This window comes from Dryas octopetala, chromosome 5, assembly GCF_963921425.1.
Source record: "Dryas octopetala chromosome 5, drDryOcto1.1, whole genome shotgun sequence".
NCBI classification, from domain to species: Eukaryota; Viridiplantae; Streptophyta; class Magnoliopsida; order Rosales; family Rosaceae; genus Dryas; species Dryas octopetala.
The window spans coordinates 6,147,015-6,168,509 of NC_141370.1; the positions used below are offsets into that span (position 1 = coordinate 6,147,015).

The window sequence follows — 21,495 nt, forward strand, 5'->3', positions numbered from 1 at the left end:
CAAAAATATTAAATTCATGTGTGGTAGAAAATGTCTCTTCCCTCTGGAGTTAGCGAGTGTGGAGAGATCGGCTGGTATAAAGTATGTTGAATCCGTTGCTTTGATCCTATTAATTGGATTAAACGTTGATCTCTTGGAGGGACCTCCAAAGCCTTAGGCTATATTTTTCATATTGCCTACCGCCATACGGCATCTACAAAGCATTATATAGACAACCCAATACTAAGAATAGTAGATAGCAGAGAGTTGTAGACTCTATTGGAAAACCAACAAACAGATAAGACTCCATTGGATTACCAATACCTTAATGGAAGGACTTGAGAGCAGCACATCTTCCCATTTGTCAATTGCAAATGGAGGATTGCTGAGGGTTTTCCTCTTCTCAAGTCTCTAGTGATTCCATTGAGAATCATATATATTGAATGGCCATAAGAATCTTGATTTACTTGATACACAGCACAGCCACTGTATTGACAATGCTGATATCTTATTCTGAGTCCAAGTCATCGTGGGATGACTAAAAGGAGAGAACTAAAAACAGCTATAGTTTGATGAATGTTGGGGGAGTCATGAAAATTGAAAAGTATTACTTCATTATTTATGTAGTGACCACATAATAAGCCTTGACATCAAACATACAGATCAAATCAGAAACCACTCAAACAAAAAGTAGCATTGACAATTACCACAGGGAAAATTAAGAGTTTCAGTTCAGCACTATGATTTTAAGCTAGTGAAATAGAAGAAATCCAGGTGGTAGTATAAATCTGATAAATACTTTACAACCCCAAAAGTTCATTCAAACAGCCAAAGCTCGAAAATGGGGTTATCTGGGTTGGCACAGATCAACTAATCAATGAAGCCATCAAAGCACTACATTTCTGAAATTAAAATCTAGCAAATAATTTTTCCGTTGCCATTATCATACATTATAATACAAGTATGCTAATCAAACTAAACTAGACTTCCAAGAACTCTCACAAACAAAAGATCCTCAGAAGCATTTCCGATGAACAACAGAAGGTCCAGTTTCATCATAGTCTGCTTTAGTTACATGCTGATTTTGCGGGAACACAACTTTGGCAAGTATGGCACCTCCCACCCATGCTGAATACATTGACAAATTCTCTGGCATATATTCTGGAGGCTGTAACCCACACCAAGATAGGATTTAAACAAAAATTTGGCAATGCAGCCAGTACAAAGAAAACAGTGTTGGGTAAATGTTATCTAAACCATAAAGTATTTTCTCACAAGCTTTCAGTCCTCAGGATGTAAAGTGATTCAGTGATTGCTTAACCTTATTGTCTGAAATAACATGAAAATTATTGCAGGTGACCAAATTAAGAAAAATTAAGTGATTATCTATATTTCAAGCACAGACAAACATATCCAAAAGTTTTTTTGCTGTATCCCAGAATGATGCAATTCCTTTTTACAAAATTCAATGGCATTTTTCTAGTAGAGCACTGGCAATATTAACAAACACCAGTTATTACTATTTTGTTATATTTAAATAATTAATTAATGTCATATATAACCAAATTGGACAAGAATATTTATATCCAGTATAAAACTCTTCACGCCAAAAGTCACTTCCAAATCAATGAACACATTGATCTTTTTAAACTAGAGTTCAGGCATACATTCTACCGAATATACCAGAACAAAGAAGAAAACATAATCATAACTGCAAGAGCATAAAATTCTAGAAAAAATTTCCACAGCAAATCAACGAAAATTTTGGTACTGTCGAAAAGATCAGGAACACAACAATATAGCATTATCACTTGTTTAACGTGTAGCAAACAAGACAGGGAAATGCCATACAAGAGAAACTGTCACAACATCAGTGTGGACTGTGGACTGTACGTGAGCTATAGACAGCCTTGGAAACAATGGAAACCAACCATACTTACATTTATAGTATGTGGACCTCAAATTTGAAATTCAGGAGGTTATTTCATCTATTTTGGCCAAGTAAATTCAGGAGGTTATTTCATCTTTTCAGGAGGTTATTTCATCTTAATTATTAAGAAATTGCACTTTTTTGACAGTTTTCTGGTGACAGTAAATGATAGATGTGATCTCATGACTCAGGAAGATGACATCACGAATGTTGACAAAGTTTAGCTGAACATTTTTTAGATGTTTTGCCTGGCCAGATTTAACTCTAAATCTACCCCACCCTAAACTCTCAAGCTAAAACCAAATTTCAGTTTGTAATGATAGCATAAATTACCTTAATTAAAGCAGGACGGACAGCAGATGAGCATAGGCCAGCTTCTTTCTGAAACCTTTCTTCAAAACCTGCAATAAAAAGCAATCCAACTTCCAATAAGGAATAACAGAGCAAAAGTTTCTATTTCTTCTGAAACAAGAAAGTCAAACTCAAATGTGGCGATGCTCTTATATCAGTTGGACTGGAAAATCTTTCCAAAGAGAATCATGTTAAAGGAACTCTAAACCCACAGATCCCCACACCTTCGTGAATCCATTAATTAAATCGATGTAGATGATAAGGTTAAGGAAAGTGTCCAAAGAAAGGGCCTTGCAGAAAACAATGTATTCCGACTAGCAAATTATTTAGGGAAAGAAAAAAAGATAAAAAAATAAAGTAAATACATCATATTATTCAATGCATCTGAAATACACAAGTATCATTGACTATAAAACAGTAAAACTCACCAGTCATAGAAGAAGTGCCACCACACAGTACCGTATTTTCCAGCAATTGCCGGTGATTATCAGACGATACTGTTGAAATACAACGAACAAGCTGCTCAACAATCCCATGAGCCTCTAAACCCAGAATAGATGGTTGGAATAAAGCCTCCCCAACAGTATATTTTTCTCTTCCAATCGTAATGACCTAAAACAATAACCAGTATTACATTCAGAACGTTGGCAAAAAGCAGAGTGATGAAAACGGGGAGAAAAGAGAATTTGGCAACAAGACAGATGGCTATGCTTGGAGTAAACATAACTGTGAGCTGAATGCCTTGAGATGGGATCACTGTCATTTTGTGTTTAAACTTCAGAAAATAAGATCGGCGATAAAAAACTGCCTCTTTTTAAAAGAAAAAGAGAAAAGTTTTGAACTTTAAACACCATTCACTAGTTGTTTCTTTAGAATTCAACATGTAAGATTAGAGAAGATCTGAGTGGATAATTTTGCATTTAAACTCTTTATACACATAAAGCATAATGAACACATACTGGATACAAACTAAACAAAACCAGCTAACTATGACAAGTGCAAGGCAGTTACAACATAAATAATGGTGAATTATAGACATAAATGATGTACCCAGGTCAACATATCCTCAACCCAACATCCCTAATAAGCTACAACATCTATATCTTTTCCATCTATCCAGATCATAATTTCATAAACAAACCAGACCTGTCCATCAGGAAGAGTATGTTGCTCTGTCTGACATGCATTTTTGGTCTTTTCATAAGCAAGTTCATCTTCCACACAACATGAATATTGCTCTTTTATTTTCTCAATATCAGACATTTTGAAATTCACCAGAGGATTGGATTTCCCAAGCTCTTCAGCGAGTAAATTCGTCAATTCAATACCTCCAATTTCAAACCTTCTTGAGGCAATGTGCTGAACTGCACCTTCAATTACTGGTGCAATATCTGTTACAAATTGACCAAAGATACATAAAAGGCACATTTAAAAGACGATCAGTTTGCTTCCTTTTTACATAGCCAAGAGTACCGTTCATTTGAAAAGTTATCACTAGCTTCCACATAAAGATATCAAAAGCCATTAATAGGTCATTCTGGTTAACTATAACTCGCCAGCTTTAGGTCACCCACCAACACATCTTTATGACTATTATTATCATATGGACACCTAATGCAGTGAATTACTATGTGGATGGTTATAGCTTGGCATAGAAACACAATATCAACTAACAATAATATTGTTATACTATTGCAAGATTGGTGCATTATAAAAAAATTACAAATTTTGAAGTGCAAATGAATTGATTGATTGTATTCTAGACAGGATAAATAGAATTTGATTAGATAGATTTATTATCTTTAGATTACACATAATTTTGCCTGCGGTAAACAAGACACAATAGCTCAAACATCACTAATTATTCAATAAACAAGATTTCCATTAATTAATATAGGTTCGCTTATGCAAGATATATATACCTATCTTTCCATGGCCAATATCAACAGTGCACCCCGAGATACGTCCTACAGCATATAGAGACAATACTGCTTGCTCTGATGCATAGAAGCCCGAAATGTTAAACGTTTCAAACATCAGTTGCACCAACTGCTCCCTGACAGCCTGGTAGAAAATTACTATTTTATTTTTTTCTTAAAAGGAAACAAATTAGTTACAATAACAGAAAATGGAATTTTGGAGCACCAGAAAGTTCTGTTGCTAGTCTTTTACTTTCTAGAGAGATGGATTGGCAACTTCAATTTAGGGTCACACAAACACTTGACAGCATTTCAAAACCATACAAGCCTTCCCTATCCCTCCACGACAAGAGTTTTCATGCCCACAAAAGTAGGCAGCATGCTTACATGCACACACATAGCCACACAAAAAAACAAAAATGTTTGAAAGGCAACTTTCACCACTATGCACTGACAACAAACTGATTCATGGCGTACAAACTTGAGGCCACAGAATTTCTTTTTAAAATTTAATTAAACAAGAATAGTAGCAAGAATGATTATATCATACTGACACTTATAGAGTTTGCACTTAGACCATAGTCTTTCAATATAATCCCTTGATTTTCCAAGTTAAATTATATAAAAATGATAAAACAGCAAGCATAACTACAATACTCAGGCTCAAAGACTTGCAGAACGGAACCATTCTATTCCATATTCATTATATATGTTCAACCAAAAAGCAGATAAGCTAACCTTGGGAGTACATAGTGGATCAGTAAATAATATCTGGCCTTCATTGCCCATTTCCCATCCAAGGCCAGTATATAGAATATGCTGCAACAGATCTTCCATGGCATCCCAATCTCTAATAAGACCTCGCACAACTGGTTCAACAATGTTATCTTCAAATGATGAACTATCATTCATTGTTCCATCATCAGGCATGCGCTTCATTTGGTTCAGGATTATCTGAAACATGTGGACAAAAAATTAAAGTTAAAAGGACAAACAAAAAAGAAAAGAATGAGGTTTAGACCACAGAGATAGCATCAGTTACTTGTAGGTTAGTCAGATTGAATTGTCATTATGTAGAATGCAACCCACAATAACATTTTAAGTATAAGTGATTCGCTTCTTCCTTTCCAAATATGCAATTTCTAGAATTTGTTGTAAAACACAAAAATTTGGACTCATAAGAAAAAAAAAAAAAAAAAAGCTGCAATTCTGAATCCTCTATCCGCATATTGAAAAGAAAATTTGTACTTTTGCAAAATATCCACATTTAGTAGTTTGAAATCAAAACATATTTTTTGGCAGAACAAAAGACCAACCATGACCTAAGATTCACTATTTGATTGAATTTTTTCCTTTCCTCGGTATTCCCAACTACGAGAGGATTAATTGAAATGTGAGGCCCTTTCAAGGCCAAATTACCTTGAAATTAAATAGCCACTAAATCAGTTGGAAATTGAATACTAATACTCTTTCTTTTATAATAAGTAAGAAGTGTTTGCAAAGGTTAATGGGAACAAACAGAAAAAGTTATCATGTCACATCAATTTCTCCATAATATGGGCCGTATACTTGAATACGAAGGCAAAATGTTTTACAAAGTCATCATTTATGAGAGAGAATTAATTGTTTGTTTTGTTTCAAACAACCAAAAGTTTTTTTTTTTCCCTTACAATTGACGACCAACAAAACATGAGGTAAACAAAAACGAAACCCTCATAAATTAAGTCATTCTGCTGAAATTTTCTTTGGGTCAACAATAAACCATGTTTTTCCTTCTCTTTCACAGAAACCAAACAGACTCTACCGTGAAGCCTTTGCAACTAAACTTACCCCAAACAACAGTTTGACTTATACCATTTAAAGTTCCCACTTTAAGAAATCAAAACAAAGCCAATCTGACCCTACTAAGGTAAATTGGTTTTTCATTTCCCTGAAACCAACAAGCATAGCTTATCGCAGTTGGAGTTTTCCAATTCCCCAAAAACCAAAACTTTTCTGAGCAACCAAACAGAGAATATGAAGTGAAACCAAGAAGATGGAGCATGGTTTGATTATTTACCATGGAAGGAGCTTGATCGGGAATGGCTGGTCCTGCTTTGAGGAGTTTGGAGCCAGCATCGACCACCGCGGCCTCCATTTTGCTCTTCACCACAAAACCCTAACCCTAAATTTTAGTTTCTGCAATGCTCAAATGATGCATGAAGTTAAATGATTCGTCGTTCGATGCTTGGGGAAGGCAATTTGAAAATACACAGCCCGCTTGTGGTCACTAATTCAAGCAGGCTGTGTATTTTCATTTTTTACAAAATTATGGAGGGAAATATGCTTTCTCTTTTTTTTTTTCTTATTTGGGATCGGATGGAAGGAAAAATGTTATATGTACGACCTATAACATTTGGGCCCTTCTGATCTTGACACGTGTCACTAATAAGTTAGCAAATGACAAACCAAGGACTTGACAATATCTATTATAATATAGTGGGTACAATCAAGCACGAACTAGTATTATTCAATTAAAAATAGTCTGTACAGTTTGACACTACTTTGACATACTAAACGAAATCTAGAGTTTATTTTATTTGTTTAATTCCCTTGATGTTTGTCATATATTTTTTTTGTTTTAATGAAAGGCCAATAATCCAAAATTATTCATTCAATTTTTGCCAAAAAAATACATCATCTTGGTGCATGCTAGGAATGAAGCCATAATGGCCCTTCCTCCATCCAAACTAAAGATTGATCACAACCTACATGCACCAAATCTAGCCAAATGATAAGCCACTTAATTACATGAATAGGGAATATGAGAAGTAGAGATACTAACAAAAGAGGGCAGCAACTGTCTAACCTCTTCCACTGGCTCCCCATCATGCCCAAAATTCTCCTTCTGGCTATTCACTTCAAAAATACTGCTGCAGCATCACATTCCACTACCACTTTGTAGAATCCTGTAATTAGAGCCAAACGAAGGTCCATGCAACAAAGCATAGAGTTCCATTGTCTTGGGCGCATAACAACTTAAAATCACCAGCATAGTCTCGAAACACTATTCCAACCCATCAACATTACTCTACACGCACCCATCCTCTGGAGGTTGCCATACAGTTTTCCCCAAAGCAGTTTTTGTATGTCAAGTTTACTTTCCATGTCTTGATGAATGAAAAAAAGAGAAAAAATTGTGATAACTGAGGGAGAAAATATGTGTTTAATATAAGTGTGTGTGAGAGAGCCTAATGATATATGCAATAGAACAATATATTAAATACCAGTTGTTGATGCAAATTTCCGTAAGATAGATACAACAACTTAGAGGTGATGATTTGGTTGATCAGAAGCCTTGTTGGATGATGACGTGGATGTCGACTTGAGCTCTTTCTGCATGAAATACAAGATCAAAGGAGATGGACCGGTGTGGTACCAGCTAAACACGCTCCGATGATGAAGTCAGTGATGTATATTTGGAAGTGTTTGAATAAGAGTGAGGAAGAACAGATGATGAACTTGGGAGAATGGGGAATAACAAAGTAAAGTGTTCTTGGTTTATTCTTAGCAAGTTGAGAATGTCTTTGGTAAGTCTTTCGTGAGTGAAAGTTGGTGTATGTGTTTGCTTGGTGATAGATAGATCCTGAATTTGTGCATATAAGTTGGTTTATATAGACAAAGAAAGTTGTGAAGAGTAAATTACCTGCATGTGGATGAATGGTTGAGAGAGATCCACGCGTTCGGTCATGAACAGTGGCATGCACAGCTACCCACCTCCTTTGCATTCAATGCTGCATTGAATGCAAGGATGGAAGATCAGGTGGAATGCCCCAATAGTCATGGCTGTGAACTGGAATATCTCATCTGTCAGAGGATCATGTCAGGTGTACTTGAGTATGGTGGTTCGTCCCAACGTGATCTTCTTATAATGGCGGTGGGAGGCCGAGCATATCCGAACACATGTCTCCATATGTAGATATGAAACCCATGTGTGATCGGATCGAATTAGATATTTAGGGGATCTGGCCGAGCCGATCAGACAGATGGTGCCATACTCCCATCGAATAGAAATTAGCTAGGATTTGGATTTTGAGGTGATGATCACCAAAGCCGAGCCGAACTAATCTCGAATAACCAAGGAAAAGATGAACACTTGATTCCTGGAAGATTCTTAGATCGAGTCGGGTCGGATCGGGCGAGAGGGACCCGAATGGATGGGCTGATCCAAATTAGCCATGAAATTGCGCCGAGCTGATGTGGTGACGTGGAGACCCGAGTTTTGACCGTTGAAAAGTCAGACCTGAAGATGGATCAGATCGGCCACGTGTCGAGCCATGATTGGATGTTGGATCGGTGTGAGTTTATCCACAAACACCAGCTACTTATACCGAAGACACCACAATCTCTATATCTATATAATCATTTAAGCAAAAAAAAAAATAACTTGATAGCCATTTTATCCCCCCAAGTATGACTTGGGTGTCAAATTAATTGCCTCACAATAAAAATTTGGTTAATTCACCCCTTATAACTTTTAAAAATAGGCCAATATTCTGTCAAGATTTCATCAATATATTCATTTAACACATGTCACGTGCTAGGTGAGTGAGAGTAAAATGTCCAAAGTTGGGCTGAACAATAATAGACATTTTATTTTATTTACTATTTTATTTATTTATTGATTTATTGTTTTTTTTTTTTCGTTTTAGGTATAATAGTCAATTTATCCCAAGTTTGGGTATGAATTGTCTATTTTACCATCACACGCATGTCTCGTGACATGTGTTTGGACAAAAATACCAATAGAATCTTAAGAAATTGATGGAATAGGTCACATTGGCATATTTTTAAAAGGTTTTTTTTTTTCATATTTAGTACCTGAACTTTGACCATTGTCTTAATGTGGTACATAAACTTTTATTTGTTCCAATTGAGTACCTAAACTTTTATTTTGTGTCTAATAGGTACCAAAATGAATTTCTGTTAAAATTATCAACAAAAGTTAGGGGCAATATAGTCATTTCAAAAAATTTATTTTTTATTTTTAATTTTTAATTTTTTTTTGTTTGTTGTGTGTTTTTTTTTAATAATTTTAAACATATAAAGAAAATAATTAAAATATACTTTGACTATATTGCCCATAATTTTTATTGACAATTTTAACAAAAATTCATTTTGGTACCTAATAGACACAAAATAAAAGTTTAGGTACTCAATTGGGACAAATAAAAGTTTAAGTACCGCATCAAGATAAGGGTCAAAGTTTAGGTACTAAATATGAAATAAACTCTTTTTAAAAATTAGAGGAATAAATTAACCATATTTTACGTTTGAGAGGCAATTTGATGCATAATTGAGGGGGCAAAATAACTACTAAAGCCAAGCCAAAAACCACTAAAATTAAACCAATAATAAGAGAATTGGTTTGTAATTGTGCAATACATTAGGCTCTTCTTGGATTTTGTGATAAAAACGTATTATCATTCTCTTTAAAAAAGTTTTAGAAAAAGAAATAGAATGGAAGAGAGTTACGGCGTCGTATTGGTCGATGGAAAGGAGGTGGATGGGGCAGCCTCTGCGCTCGGCTTCACGGCCCACTCGCTCAGCAGCATCTAACACGTTTTCTGTTTGAGTATAAGTAGCTTCGGCCTCTCTTCCATGTCTCTGACTCTCTGAGGCCTACCTGATGTCAAATTCTCATCAGAGAGAGAAAGGAAAGAGAGAAAAAAAGGAAGAAAAATTGAGCGGTGGTGATATGGAGGTTAGTTGGCATCTGGATCAGCCGGAGGTGACGGCGTAATTAAATTGATAGTTTTGGGATATACCACAATGGCATTCACCCTCGTTACGTTATCCGCGCCATCCAATTGACAGATTTCATGAGTAGTGATGATGATGCGCATATAATGTTTAGCTATCAATTTATCATTGAAGATCAATGTTGGACAGTCCGAATCTTCTGGTCACAACATTTGAGCTTTCCTTTCCCAAAAAGGCTGAAGATACTAGTACTTGTTCTGCTCATCATGCTTATATTAATTATGTGTCATTTTTGAAGAAGTTAGTTGTCTTTATTGTCAAAATCAAAATCCTTCTTTTACATCATTTCGTTCAGACGAACTTAAAGATTATAGTTGTAATCCCCACATACTAACATGCAGTTAGATCATGAAAGTTTTACAACCCAAATCCAAAAATAAAATATAAACTTTTGTTTGTGATGGAATAGTAACCGGCATAAAAATTTAATGTAATTATGTATAGAGAAATTCTTTCATAATATGAGAAATGTGAGCCATTAGATTGCAAAACACCTATTAAAATATTGCAATACAATAACTCATATTTCTCTTGCTTATGTATGTTTACATTACATACTCGTGCTTATAAAAAAAATCCCTCGTAATGTTTAAATCTTTAGAAGCTTCCAAATGGGTTTGCAGATTTGTCACTGGAATAGGGTTCTGTTAAATCCGCTTGTATTACTCTACCAGCATTTACCGGCAGTTGGATATTGTGTCTATTTTTTTTTGGTAAATAAAGTTGGATATTACATCACGGCCAACAACCAAAAGCACCATGAATCAGCAATTGTCAAATGCAATGGCTAACCGTACCAAAAATAAATTTGATGGTTAACAATCATCATCATGAGCAAAATAAGATATATGCACAATCATATCATATCGTTCAGTTTTTTTTTTTTCGGTGGTCTCACAAGAATCATATCGATCAGATCCCATCACTTGTCTCTAAATAAACATATAAGATACAACATTAATCATGGTATACAAATGCACTTCCCAAAGTGACTATAAATACAAGTTGAAAAAACCGTAATATTTTGTCGTAAAGCCTATTTCTATGAACAACTTAATCTCATCATTTCTGCCATCAGAGAAGAATCTGATGCTTGATACATCATGGCATATAAGTAAAAATCATATATTACCAGGAAGGAAGGCCTTCTGTTGATGCACTCACTACTTTATTCTGTTCAAAGGAATTTTCTCATTCTGTTGGGCAATCCTTTCTATAGGAGAAATTATTTGTGGCATTGTCATACCCCCAGAAACAATGATCTCTGCATCATTGGTAGAAAAGAAAAATGTATCAGCAATAGAATGAAGGCCCTAGTTCCATGCTTTGGTAACAAAAACTTTGACATTGAGGCACTCCCTTTTGCCAATACACATTAGTTATGATTAGGAAGGCAAACTTTTCACCCAACAGCAGACATGCAAATTCACATGTACATCTGTTATTTTTAGGCTAACTACCTACTTAATTGCTACTGAAACACAACTACCTTTAACTGGTACACAATATATCCAAAAAGTTGAATGGGGAGCAGTGCATGTGTCACATCCATTAGCAGGTATATTAGTTTTTCTATAAAGGGATATACTGGAAACGTAATGGAACTACCTACTAATTGCTACTGAACACAATTACATGTATGTTTGGTGGTTGATGCAAAAGACAAAAGCATAGACCTTTGGTTTTATTTTTTCTGAATAATGAAGAAAACCTTTTACCCACCCTTTCAGATAAGGTGGGAAAACTTTGAAGTGAAGGCACCTCCATCCAAGTCTACCAGATGAGCACAGTAGTTACGGTTACCCAATAGCTATGAGAACCCTAATTACTGTGGAGCTGGCCCACAGTGGTTTAGAAGAGTCAAACTCGGGACCTAGGCTGCTGAAGGCATGGTTCCTTACCAATAAGCCATCCCTTGTGAGAGCCAATCATAAATTAAACTATAAATATAGATCATGCAATATATTAAACAATCGTTCCCCCCCACCCCACAAAAATTAAATAAATAAAGAGATACATTGTCACAAAATATAAGCTACCAGATTAACAATGATCAAGGAATCAAAACAATATGGTAACTGATGAAAACAGAAAACATACCTATGCCTTCACGGATAGACAGATTGGGTCTGATGATCTCTTTGGAGTTAACAAGAAATATATCACCTATGTACAGATGATTTGTTGGGACAAAAACACTGCATAACTCTTCATCCCCATTATCTTTCTGCAGAAAAAACCAACAAGAAAACCATAGATTAGCCACTCAAAGACAATGCACTTACATAATTAAGTGGCTAGTCACACAGAACCCTATGCCAAAAAGTCATTTTTTATGTTGGAAATATAAGGTAAAAGGAGTCAATATACCAAATCCTGGTCTGCTTTGTTCAAATCCAAACTCACATAACTACACATTCCCTGTAATGATCACAGTTCTAATCCAATAACAGCAGCAACAACAATTCCAACATCAACTCAACAAAAATACTACGTTAAATTAATTAAAACTCGCACCAAGTCTTATAGATTTATATTGACCAACTTAGATAGATAAATACAGTAACCAAGGATGAAAATATCAATATTGATGGAAATATCAGTACTTGAATACTTCAATATTGGTAACAGAAACTACAGAAATTTGCTTAAAATATAGCAATTTTAAGTGAAATATTAGAAAACGTTAGATCAATCATCAATGTATCTGTTAAACTAATAAACTTCATAAGATATTATATCTAGGCTTATTTGCACCAGAAGTCCACTTTTCAGAAAATCCCATTGTGGTTACGGAATTTATTTTTGTTCCAATATGGTCCACAATCTGTCTGACATTTCCTATTTTGGTCCAAACCGTCAAATCTGGTTGGACGTCCGTCTATTTTGGTCATGTGCCGCGCACGTGGGCTACTATTGAGGGACAAAATTGTCCGTTCACGTCAGAATAAAATTAAATAAAAATTAAAACTAAAATGAAAAGAAAAAGATGCAGCACCTCCCTCCCCACTCCACCCTACTCCGCTCTCCCTCCCTTTCTCTTGCTCTTTCTCTCTCTTTTCAAACACAGTGGATCAAGGAAAATAAAATAAACCTTCCCAGCAAAGAAAAGAAAAAACCCATCTCTCTAGATCTGGTTCTTGAAGCTACAAAGAAAAAAAAAAAGGAAGCTTATAGAAAAAAAAAAAAAAAGAATATTTAGAAAAAGGCCGCTTGTCGCCCGAGGTACACGCACTGTCGACACATTCGGCTCCGATCGGAAACACCACCGTGTGAACCAGCGACTGCCAATTACTAGAATTGGGCCTTGCTGTCGCCATTAGACACCGGGAAAATCCTATACACATGCGCCTCCACCGAACGGCTTCCACTGCCTCTTTTAGGAACTCCACGACCAGAGCTCCTTTGGGGACACCTCCTACGCCATCGAGATCTACGTTTTCTCTCCAACTCCAAGCTCAGCCATCGCCGGAAATCTACAGACTTGTCTGGTTGCAGGGGTTGGGGTGGGGAGGGATGGGGTTAGGAGGTGCTGCATCTTCCTTTTTGTAATTTAGTGTTTTAAATTATTTAATTGTATTTGAAGTAGAATTAGTAATAATTATAAAACAGAAATGTTTAAAAATACAATTAGAATGAAGTGACAAAATTGTCCTTACTTAAGTGATCATGTGCGCGACACATGGCCATATTTAATACGAAACTAAACGGAGTTGAAAGTTTAGACCACAATGGGAAACGTCAGACAGTTCGTGGACCATAGTGAAACAAAATTTAATTTGTAGACCACAATGGAATTTTTGGAAAAGTAAGTGGACTTTTGGTGAAATTAAGCCTTATATCTATTATAAGTATATAATACATAGGGTGAATATAATGCACATCGATGACAAGTATGGCATAAAACTATAAATGATAATTCAAGCATCATTTCATTTGGTGTGGTTTAAACCCGGGCAAAGTGTGACAACTTGGATCTTAACCCTTGGGCATAAGCGTGTAAATTTATTTATGTTTTACAGAGTACATACTTTAGTATGTACTTACTTTTAAATTATTTAAGTGCCCTTAATACTCTTATTTAGGGTATGTCTGTCATTTCCCACAAGTCAAAATATTCTAGCCCATTAAATGAACTGTTCTCCACCACAAGCACACGTTTCTTTCCTCAAAGTCAGCCCCTTCGGCTTTCCTTTTCCCTTTTCATTTTTCATTTTTCCTTTAATATAGCTTCTTCTATCTCCCTCACGGACCTCACATGACTCTTTGGCTTCTCCAAGTTGTAGACATGGCTTCTCACTTCCCTCTGTCTTCTCTCTTTGGCTTCACAAGTTGCAGACATGGCTTCTCACTTCCCCCTGTCTTCTCTCGTTGGCATCTACAAGTTGCAGATATGGCTACACCATGCTTGGGTTTCCATTTTCTGTTGGGTTTCTTGAGCTACACCATCTCTGTGGTTCTGTCTCCTTTGAGTTGAGTTTGCAAAGTTCTTCTCTTCAATGTCGGCAATGTCAGCATTTCCAAAATTTTGAGGATTTCTTCGAATTTCCATACTTTTCCATTGTTTTGTTCCCCTTTCAGCCAATCTCAACTTCTACATCAACAAGTTTCCAATAATTTGGCAATACCAGGTGAAAAAACTACCACTGCCAGTGGATGGAATTCCCGAAATTTTTATCGCCAACTTTTCATCCTTGACAAAAACATATATTTTACTCTAATTTTATCACACTAAACCCAAACAAAGTCTTATCCGCACACACTCACACTAAAGGTACAAGACACAACAATAATTGCAATCAGACACAAGCTCTCTACTGCTCCCCTCATTGTACCCTTGAATTCACAGAATCAAGCACTCGATGGTCCTCACTATATCCGCGATACCAAAACACTAACCAAGCTTGAATCCACAAGCCATCAAAAAGGTTTGTCAGGGGCAGTAGTGCGGTGGTGCGGATGCACTGAGCGACGGAAGCAAAGAAAGAATCATGAAGGGAAATGTGTGTAGTTTCTTAGAAATGGAATCCTAGAGAAGGATACTAAGCCAAGGGCATATGGAATGTTCTATGACCATCACTGGAATGCTCTATGATCATCAATCACTTAGAAACCAACTAGGAATTAAGTACTAAGCCACAATAATTGCATCATCCACACTCAAAAACACCAGAGGAATCATAGCCTCCCAAGACATCAATGGGGTTCTGCTTGGAACTGGAGCCATCTATTTATATTGTTGTGGTCTCATGGATTGGATGTAATATCCAATTGATCGGATTTGCAAAAAGAAAACACCAAGCATAGTTGGAAATCATATCAATTGCATTTCCAGAAGGGATTGATTCAGACATATAAAAACGAAAATTAAAGCATTTTAAGCTAAATTAAAATGCCTAACTTGACCTTACAATTACATGACATTCTATGAAAGTCAAAATGCTCAATCTAAGGTCCACTAACCCACTACCGAGTTTAGGTTACTAAGTGATGAGAAAAATACAGGGGTTGCAAAACGAGGAAGTTTAGGTTACTAAGTCACCTACCAACCTAAGGAGAAAGCAACTTGAATTGAATTTTACAATGATTTACAAACTCCCGTCTCTGATATGAATAAGATGAACTGAAAAAATAGGACACGTACAAACCTCTGGCTTGTTTAATCAACAGAATATGCCAATACAAATGTACTGGAACTTATAACAACAAGGTTCTGAGGCCCACATCTTCACCAACTTCTCTTGAAAAGATGTCTTGCCAGAAAAGGGATTTACAAAGTATTTTATAGTCTCTTCTATTATGAGACTCGAATTCTAAGTTAGCCAGCTGGGAGTTTACAAGGGCAGTTCATTGGTCCCATAACCAACAATCTCCCTGCCCCCAAAGGAGCTACCCCCAACCAGCAATATTCAACAGATGCTGATAGATAAGAATACATTGGAAATGACCATCTCGACTAAAAACGAGACAACCAAATTATGAAATGCAAAATAGCTTCTACATGGATGGCACTTTCAGACCGTTTATTAACAATTTTTAAACCACTACATTTTTCTTAAGCTTAGAAATATGATCACTCTTACTTATCACAAACAAAGAGTCAATAAGTTTAAGCCTAGTGTCCTATATGCCAACAAAATAATACAGCACTAAAGTAAATGGGTGTGGCCTTTGCTATGAAAGTTCTTGGAATAAGCTATGCATTTGAAATACAGAATATCAACCACAAGAACATGAAGGATTACGATCCAAACATTTAGAAAAAATAAAAACATAAAAAGAATAACCTGAAGGATGACAGTTGATGTAATAAACCCAAATGCATATTCGCCAACGCGTGGGTGACGGATAATTGCTACCTCTTTAAAAGCTGTGGTATTTTGGTCTGCAAGGAAAATGGAGCTCTAAGCCCAAAATGACAACTTAAAGCATATTAATGCAATTTCTTTGTTTGGAATTGGATCATATAAATGAATCAACATTTATTTTCTTTTCTTTTTTCTTGGGGGGTAGCTTCTATCACTATCAAATCAATCTCATGTGATAGGAAATTTTCAATATATTCAAACAGATCAGCAGACTATAAGAGTATTCACTATGCATGAGATCGAAAAACACACAAAACAACATTTGGAAAAGTACGGAAGATAAGAAAATTTTGTTTACGTATAATTATTTTGCATACCTTAATATTTCCTTCTTATTTTTCGTTTTTTAGCTTTTTTGAGACTTTAAATTTTTCTTATACATAACTCTTACCAAAAATTTTCATACATTCTTCAGGTAATGAGCTTGAATCTATTTGATGCATATAAAAGAAGGAAAATTCAACCTAGCATAGGCCCCATTCTCCATGCTTGGCATAAGTTGCAAGTGCAATTTAAACGCATACAAAAAATGATCAGATTCTGCGTTTTCTTATGACAAAACTACCAAGAAAGAATTAAAAAATGATAAAACACATACCAAAAAAAATAAAATAACATATAAAACATTACCAATAACAAATCAATGTCAACAGAGAAGCTTCTTTTTTGTGACATGATTACCAGGATTTGGCAATTTGATAAATATAATAAGTTATGTGATCTCATGCTTAATTTGAATAAATAAGACAAACAGCCAAGAGTAGTTAAAGTCTTTGTTGGAGAAGAAATAAGTAATTTGTTATGGTAATTTCTGCGAGTCTGGTAGACTATAGTCAATAACAGCTCATAAAAGTCTAAATGAAGGTAAACACTGCAGGGAGCAGTTTATCTCACAAAAGACTGGTCAGTGATTTCTGTCTAAGCTATTCTGTATCCCTGGGACAGCAAGCTTATGTTTAAGACTCGTAATCCTCTTTTCACGTTTCTCGCAATTTTCTGCTGCAATGCATTATGTCTAGGTGATTTCTATCTAATTTGTTCTGTTGCTGAGAAATCTTAGTTTGTTGTTAAGAACATTCCTGGTGCATTTGGGCTACAACAAGTACAATTGCTCTTTGGGACAGCCCATACTAAATAAAGCATGTGTTTCCTAGAACTCCCCAAGTACGATGTGGACAAGTGCTTGCACATTTCTGAATCCCTTGATGCAACAGTATGTATAATTCACCAAGCATGTACAGAAAATAAATAATTATTACCAGGAGAAATTGCAGAACTAATTTGTTTGGAGGCTGAGTAGATATGCTTAACAAAAGGCATTCTCTTTATGATCCATTCTCCAAGCGAGAAAACAGTAGCACCCATCCATGACGAAACAAAAACTCCAACAAAGAATACAAAAAGTAAGGATGTGACAAATCCAAGTCCTGCATTATATAAACCAAGTGCCTTGTGAGAGTCAGAACATTTAGTAAATATATCAAAATAAAAACTACGTGAAGCAAGCAAATTCCATTAAATGATAAAGAAGATCTTTGCATTGGAAATATCAACATAGTTCACAGTAAAATCTATTATCGGATTAGACATCATTTTGACACATTAGAAGGCACACCATCATTACATTCTCACCCCTCCCCCCCTCCCCCTCCCCCCCTTCTTCTTCACCCCAAGGTGAAAAGTCAATGTGGTGCACATCATCATTACATACTCTAAAGACCACAACCACCAAGGTCGCTTGCCAACTTGCTTTACAACTTAAAACCCTTCAGATTTTCTGCAACTGCAATTTTCCCACCACACTGTATCTCCACCATGAAGCCCCATTAAGCACATGCAGGACACTTACACTATGGGGCTAACCAATTATTAAAATTCCTATCACAATGAATAAGCAAATGTTGCAAGCAACCATGTAATGTTTCCTTCCACTATCTAAAACCTTTTACATTATCTTCTGCCAAGCTATCTAACCTAAAATGAAAATCATGGTCTCAGAGTCCAATGTCCTGACCGCCTAAGGTGAAGGTTAAAGTACCACCTAAGGTAAAGGTTCTAGCTTGGGTCATTGTTTATGGGGAAGTGAATACTTGTGACATGGTGCAAAGGAGGAGACCTAATTGGTGTTTATCTCCTCAATGGTGTGTGATGTGCAGAGGGGATGCAGAAAGTGTGAATCACTTGGTTTTACATTGTCCTATTGTACTTTCCTTGTGGCGGAGGCTGTTCAGGGAGGGTGGATTGAGGTGGGAGACTCCAGTTTCTTGTGCTGCTTTGCTGTCGGAGAGATTGAAGTTCTTTAAGGGGAAGGAGTGGGGTGTGATGTTGGGAAGATGTGCAGTGTTGGCTGTTTTGTGGGTAATCTGGCTGGAGAAAAATAGAAGGCTTTTCGATGATGTTAGGGGAGAAGAGGTGGATAATCAGTGGGAGAGAGTTTGTTTTTGGGCTTCATTATGGACGTCAATCACTCCAGCATTCAGGGACAACTCGTTTAATACAATTCTGTCTGATTGGGAGGCTGTAGTGTGTTAGGGCTTCATTATTGCTGTCACATTAGGGTCTAGAGCTTATGTGTTTTCTAGGCCTGTTTTACATGCTATTGCTATCTGTAGTGTTTGGTCTGTAAAATATCCTAGAGTTTGTTATCTAGGATCTTTTAAGTTGGTGGACATCTTAACCAATGCAAAAGAAAATTGCAGCTATTCTAGAAAACAACCATTATCATCATGTTTGCCACACTTTATAAGAGAAGGTTTTCAACAAAGACCACTAGTAAGGCATTTAGAACTTACCGAAGATGTCAATGCCAAGCTGGGCATAGAGTGGACTGAAGAAACCGTCAACAAATTGAATAAACCACCATGTAATGAAAAATGTAACAGCGACAGGAAAAAGAACTACACTGCAAACAATTCAGCATAACATTAGGCTTAGAAAATCATGAGAAATTATTAAGAATTAAAAAATTTAAAAGTAATAGATAAGCTTATTACCATCCAGTCATAAACTTCTTTGAGACCCAACTCTGGAGAACAAAACAGCAAGCCTGAAAAATGAAATGACTCGGGCATTAAACGCAGAACAAGATATTACTTTGGTTGTTACGTTGACATGACAAATTCCCTACAAATGGATTGGAATTGCCAATTTTTCAACTATTGTCCAGGTGGAGTTCACATCAGACCCATATGGGGTCCTTTGTTGAGAATCCCATATTGTAACTACTGTAGGTAAAGCTGGGTGGCGGCATCTCTTAACTAAAATTCCTAATTATAACACAGGTTAATAGTCTATTCGGATGGAAAGATTTAAAATGAAAAGTTTAGATTTGAGCTTTCAGTGTAAATTACTTAATTGGACCTTAGATATATTAATTTCTTATGTTAATAAAATCCCACATAAATTTGATTATTTAAGCTAATGAGGTACTCGAAATAACACTTTTCTCTTGAGCATTTTCTTTGCCAGTTGTCCTTGCTTCTGTCCTTGTGTCAAGCAAAAGAAAATCCAAATCCTTCATTTTAAACCCTACCCATCCAAATGGAACCTAGGGTCCATTGCAGACCCAAAAAAAAAAAGAACTAGGGTCCATTTGGAATGGGTGATTTCAATTCTATGGATTTAACTAATATTTTATAGTTAAATTGCTTGATTGAACTGTTACAATACAGAAATATCTATATCTGTAATCGAACTAAAATAAAAATCAAATAATTCATTATATATAGTTATTTCAAATATATAGTATCTAGTTATTTCAAACACATTCCATCAGATGTATTTATAAATTTTTTAACAAATTCAGCCTTGTCGTCAAATCCAAATATATTTTTTTTTAATGAATCAAGGGTTCATTTATATTGAAGGATTTTAAATGAGCGATTTGGAGTTCATTTCTAGTAAAAGTTGCTCAAATGAACTTTTATTTTCTTTGTTTCTGAAATAATTAATTGAACTTTAGTAATATTAATTCCTTATTACAATAAATCCATATATCCCATTTTTATATCCATCCTTCCATATAGACTGTAAATTTAATATAGGAGATTTCCTACTTGACAATGAAATTGGGTAGTCCAAACCAAATAATCTCCTTAAATCACATTGCACAAGTCCAAGTAGAAAATAGATTTCATGGGTTGACAGGATTACAAGAAAAACAAAATCAAAGACATTCGAATAAGGTAATGACTCATCATACCCATCCCATCTCTGCTTGATATCACTGAATTGGTGATATCAATTAAGAAGAAGTGCAAGACATAAGTCCTTCAAAGTCCTTCATGTACTGCTATACTCTACATGCCCCAACCATAAATTTTAGTAAAACTCAAACATTTATACGAAACCCATGTACCAAAATCCATGTTCCAGATAAACCTCCAAAATTCGACCAAAAAAAACAAAGTTAAACCCTCAAAATCATCACTTACACGAAATACCCAATACGGTTTTTTTTTTCTTTTTTTTTTTTTTTTCTAGAAGGGGGCAAGTATATCCATACATTTGGAAGAGAAAAGAATGGACAGCAGAGATTGAAGCATACCTTACGAGTAGAGGAATTGGGGGAGCTTGGGGGAGACTTGGCTGGATCCTCGGGATCCGGACCACCATTCTCAGCTTGACTCAGTGGAATCGACGTCGATTCTTTTTCTTCGGTCATTTTGTCTCAGTTTGCCGAGGCACTCACACTTGTGAGAGAGGGAGAGAGAGAATTCCGGAAATGAAATGAATGTGATTTAGGTGCGAGAGATGATTCCAAAGATTGGCCATCTGTCTTAGTTGGGGATTAAATGATTAATTGTGCAGACTTGGACGTTAAGCTACATTTTAGTTGCAACTAAAGCACTGCCATGTGGCATGTTGGAGAAAATCACAATTTTTTTTTTCTACCAAAGGAAATTTTTTTATTAAAACAGAACTTATTACAATGGATCAATTCTATGATAAATTATTTTGTATAACCAATACACTGCCATATAGTGTAACTAATCCAACGTGTCATAATATAGGTGGATCGTATTAATATTATACATTACCAATATAAATATATCATCCAATAATAACCTTACAAGGTGCATTGGTTACACCACGTAACGGTGTATTAGATACACCCAATAATTTTTCCACCTCTAGGCTCAGTTTG

At 35.8% G+C, this 21,495-nt stretch overlaps 2 protein-coding genes across 2 annotated transcripts; both read right to left on the minus strand.

Moving 5' to 3' along the window:
* Window positions 1-661: 661 nt before the first annotated feature.
* LOC147283794 (actin-related protein 7-like) lies at window positions 662-6,493 on the minus strand. Its single transcript, XM_086243980.1, has 7 exons — window positions 6,239-6,493; window positions 4,918-5,133; window positions 4,183-4,324; window positions 3,407-3,651; window positions 2,689-2,872; window positions 2,243-2,310; window positions 662-1,147 (listed from the first exon to the last, which is right to left on the minus strand). The coding sequence occupies exons 1-7, from the start codon at window positions 6,314-6,316 to the stop codon at window positions 995-997; spliced, it is 1,086 nt and encodes a 361-aa protein (XP_086100106.1). The 5' UTR covers window positions 6,317-6,493; the 3' UTR covers window positions 662-994.
* A 4,357-nt stretch (window positions 6,494-10,850) lies between these two features.
* On the minus strand, window positions 10,851-21,100 carry LOC147283795 (protein LIKE COV 2-like). The gene is made up of 7 exons (XM_086244518.1): window positions 20,896-21,100; window positions 19,343-19,395; window positions 19,142-19,251; window positions 17,609-17,776; window positions 16,269-16,366; window positions 12,082-12,208; window positions 10,851-11,245 (listed from the first exon to the last, which is right to left on the minus strand). Exons 1-7 carry the CDS (start codon window positions 21,010-21,012, stop codon window positions 11,145-11,147), a joined length of 774 nt encoding a protein of 257 aa, XP_086100644.1. The 5' UTR covers window positions 21,013-21,100; the 3' UTR covers window positions 10,851-11,144.
* Window positions 21,101-21,495: the final 395 nt, after the last annotated feature.

Bases quoted from the DNA above. Each gene is read 5' to 3' on its own strand.
- LOC147283794 (XM_086243980.1), bottom strand. From the start codon at position 6,316: ATGGAGGCCGCGGTGGTCGATGCTGGCTCCAAACTCCTCAAAGCAGGA. The intron at 5,134-6,238 runs GTAAATAATCAA...CACATGTTTCAG, and splicing joins CCGATCAAGCTCCTTCCATG to ATAATCCTGAACCAAATGAA. The intron at 4,325-4,917 runs GTTAGCTTATCT...ATTTTCTACCAG, and splicing joins ATCCACTATGTACTCCCAAG to GCTGTCAGGGAGCAGTTGGT.
- LOC147283795 (XM_086244518.1), bottom strand. From the start codon at position 21,012: ATGACCGAAGAAAAAGAATCGACGTCGATTCCACTGAGTCAAGCTGAG. The intron at 19,396-20,895 runs GTATGCTTCAAT...TTCATTTTTCAG, and splicing joins CCAATTCCTCTACTCGTAAG to GCTTGCTGTTTTGTTCTCCA. The intron at 12,209-16,268 runs GTTATTCTTTTT...TTTTTTCTGCAG, and splicing joins CATCAACTGTCATCCTTCAG to AAAGATAATGGGGATGAAGA.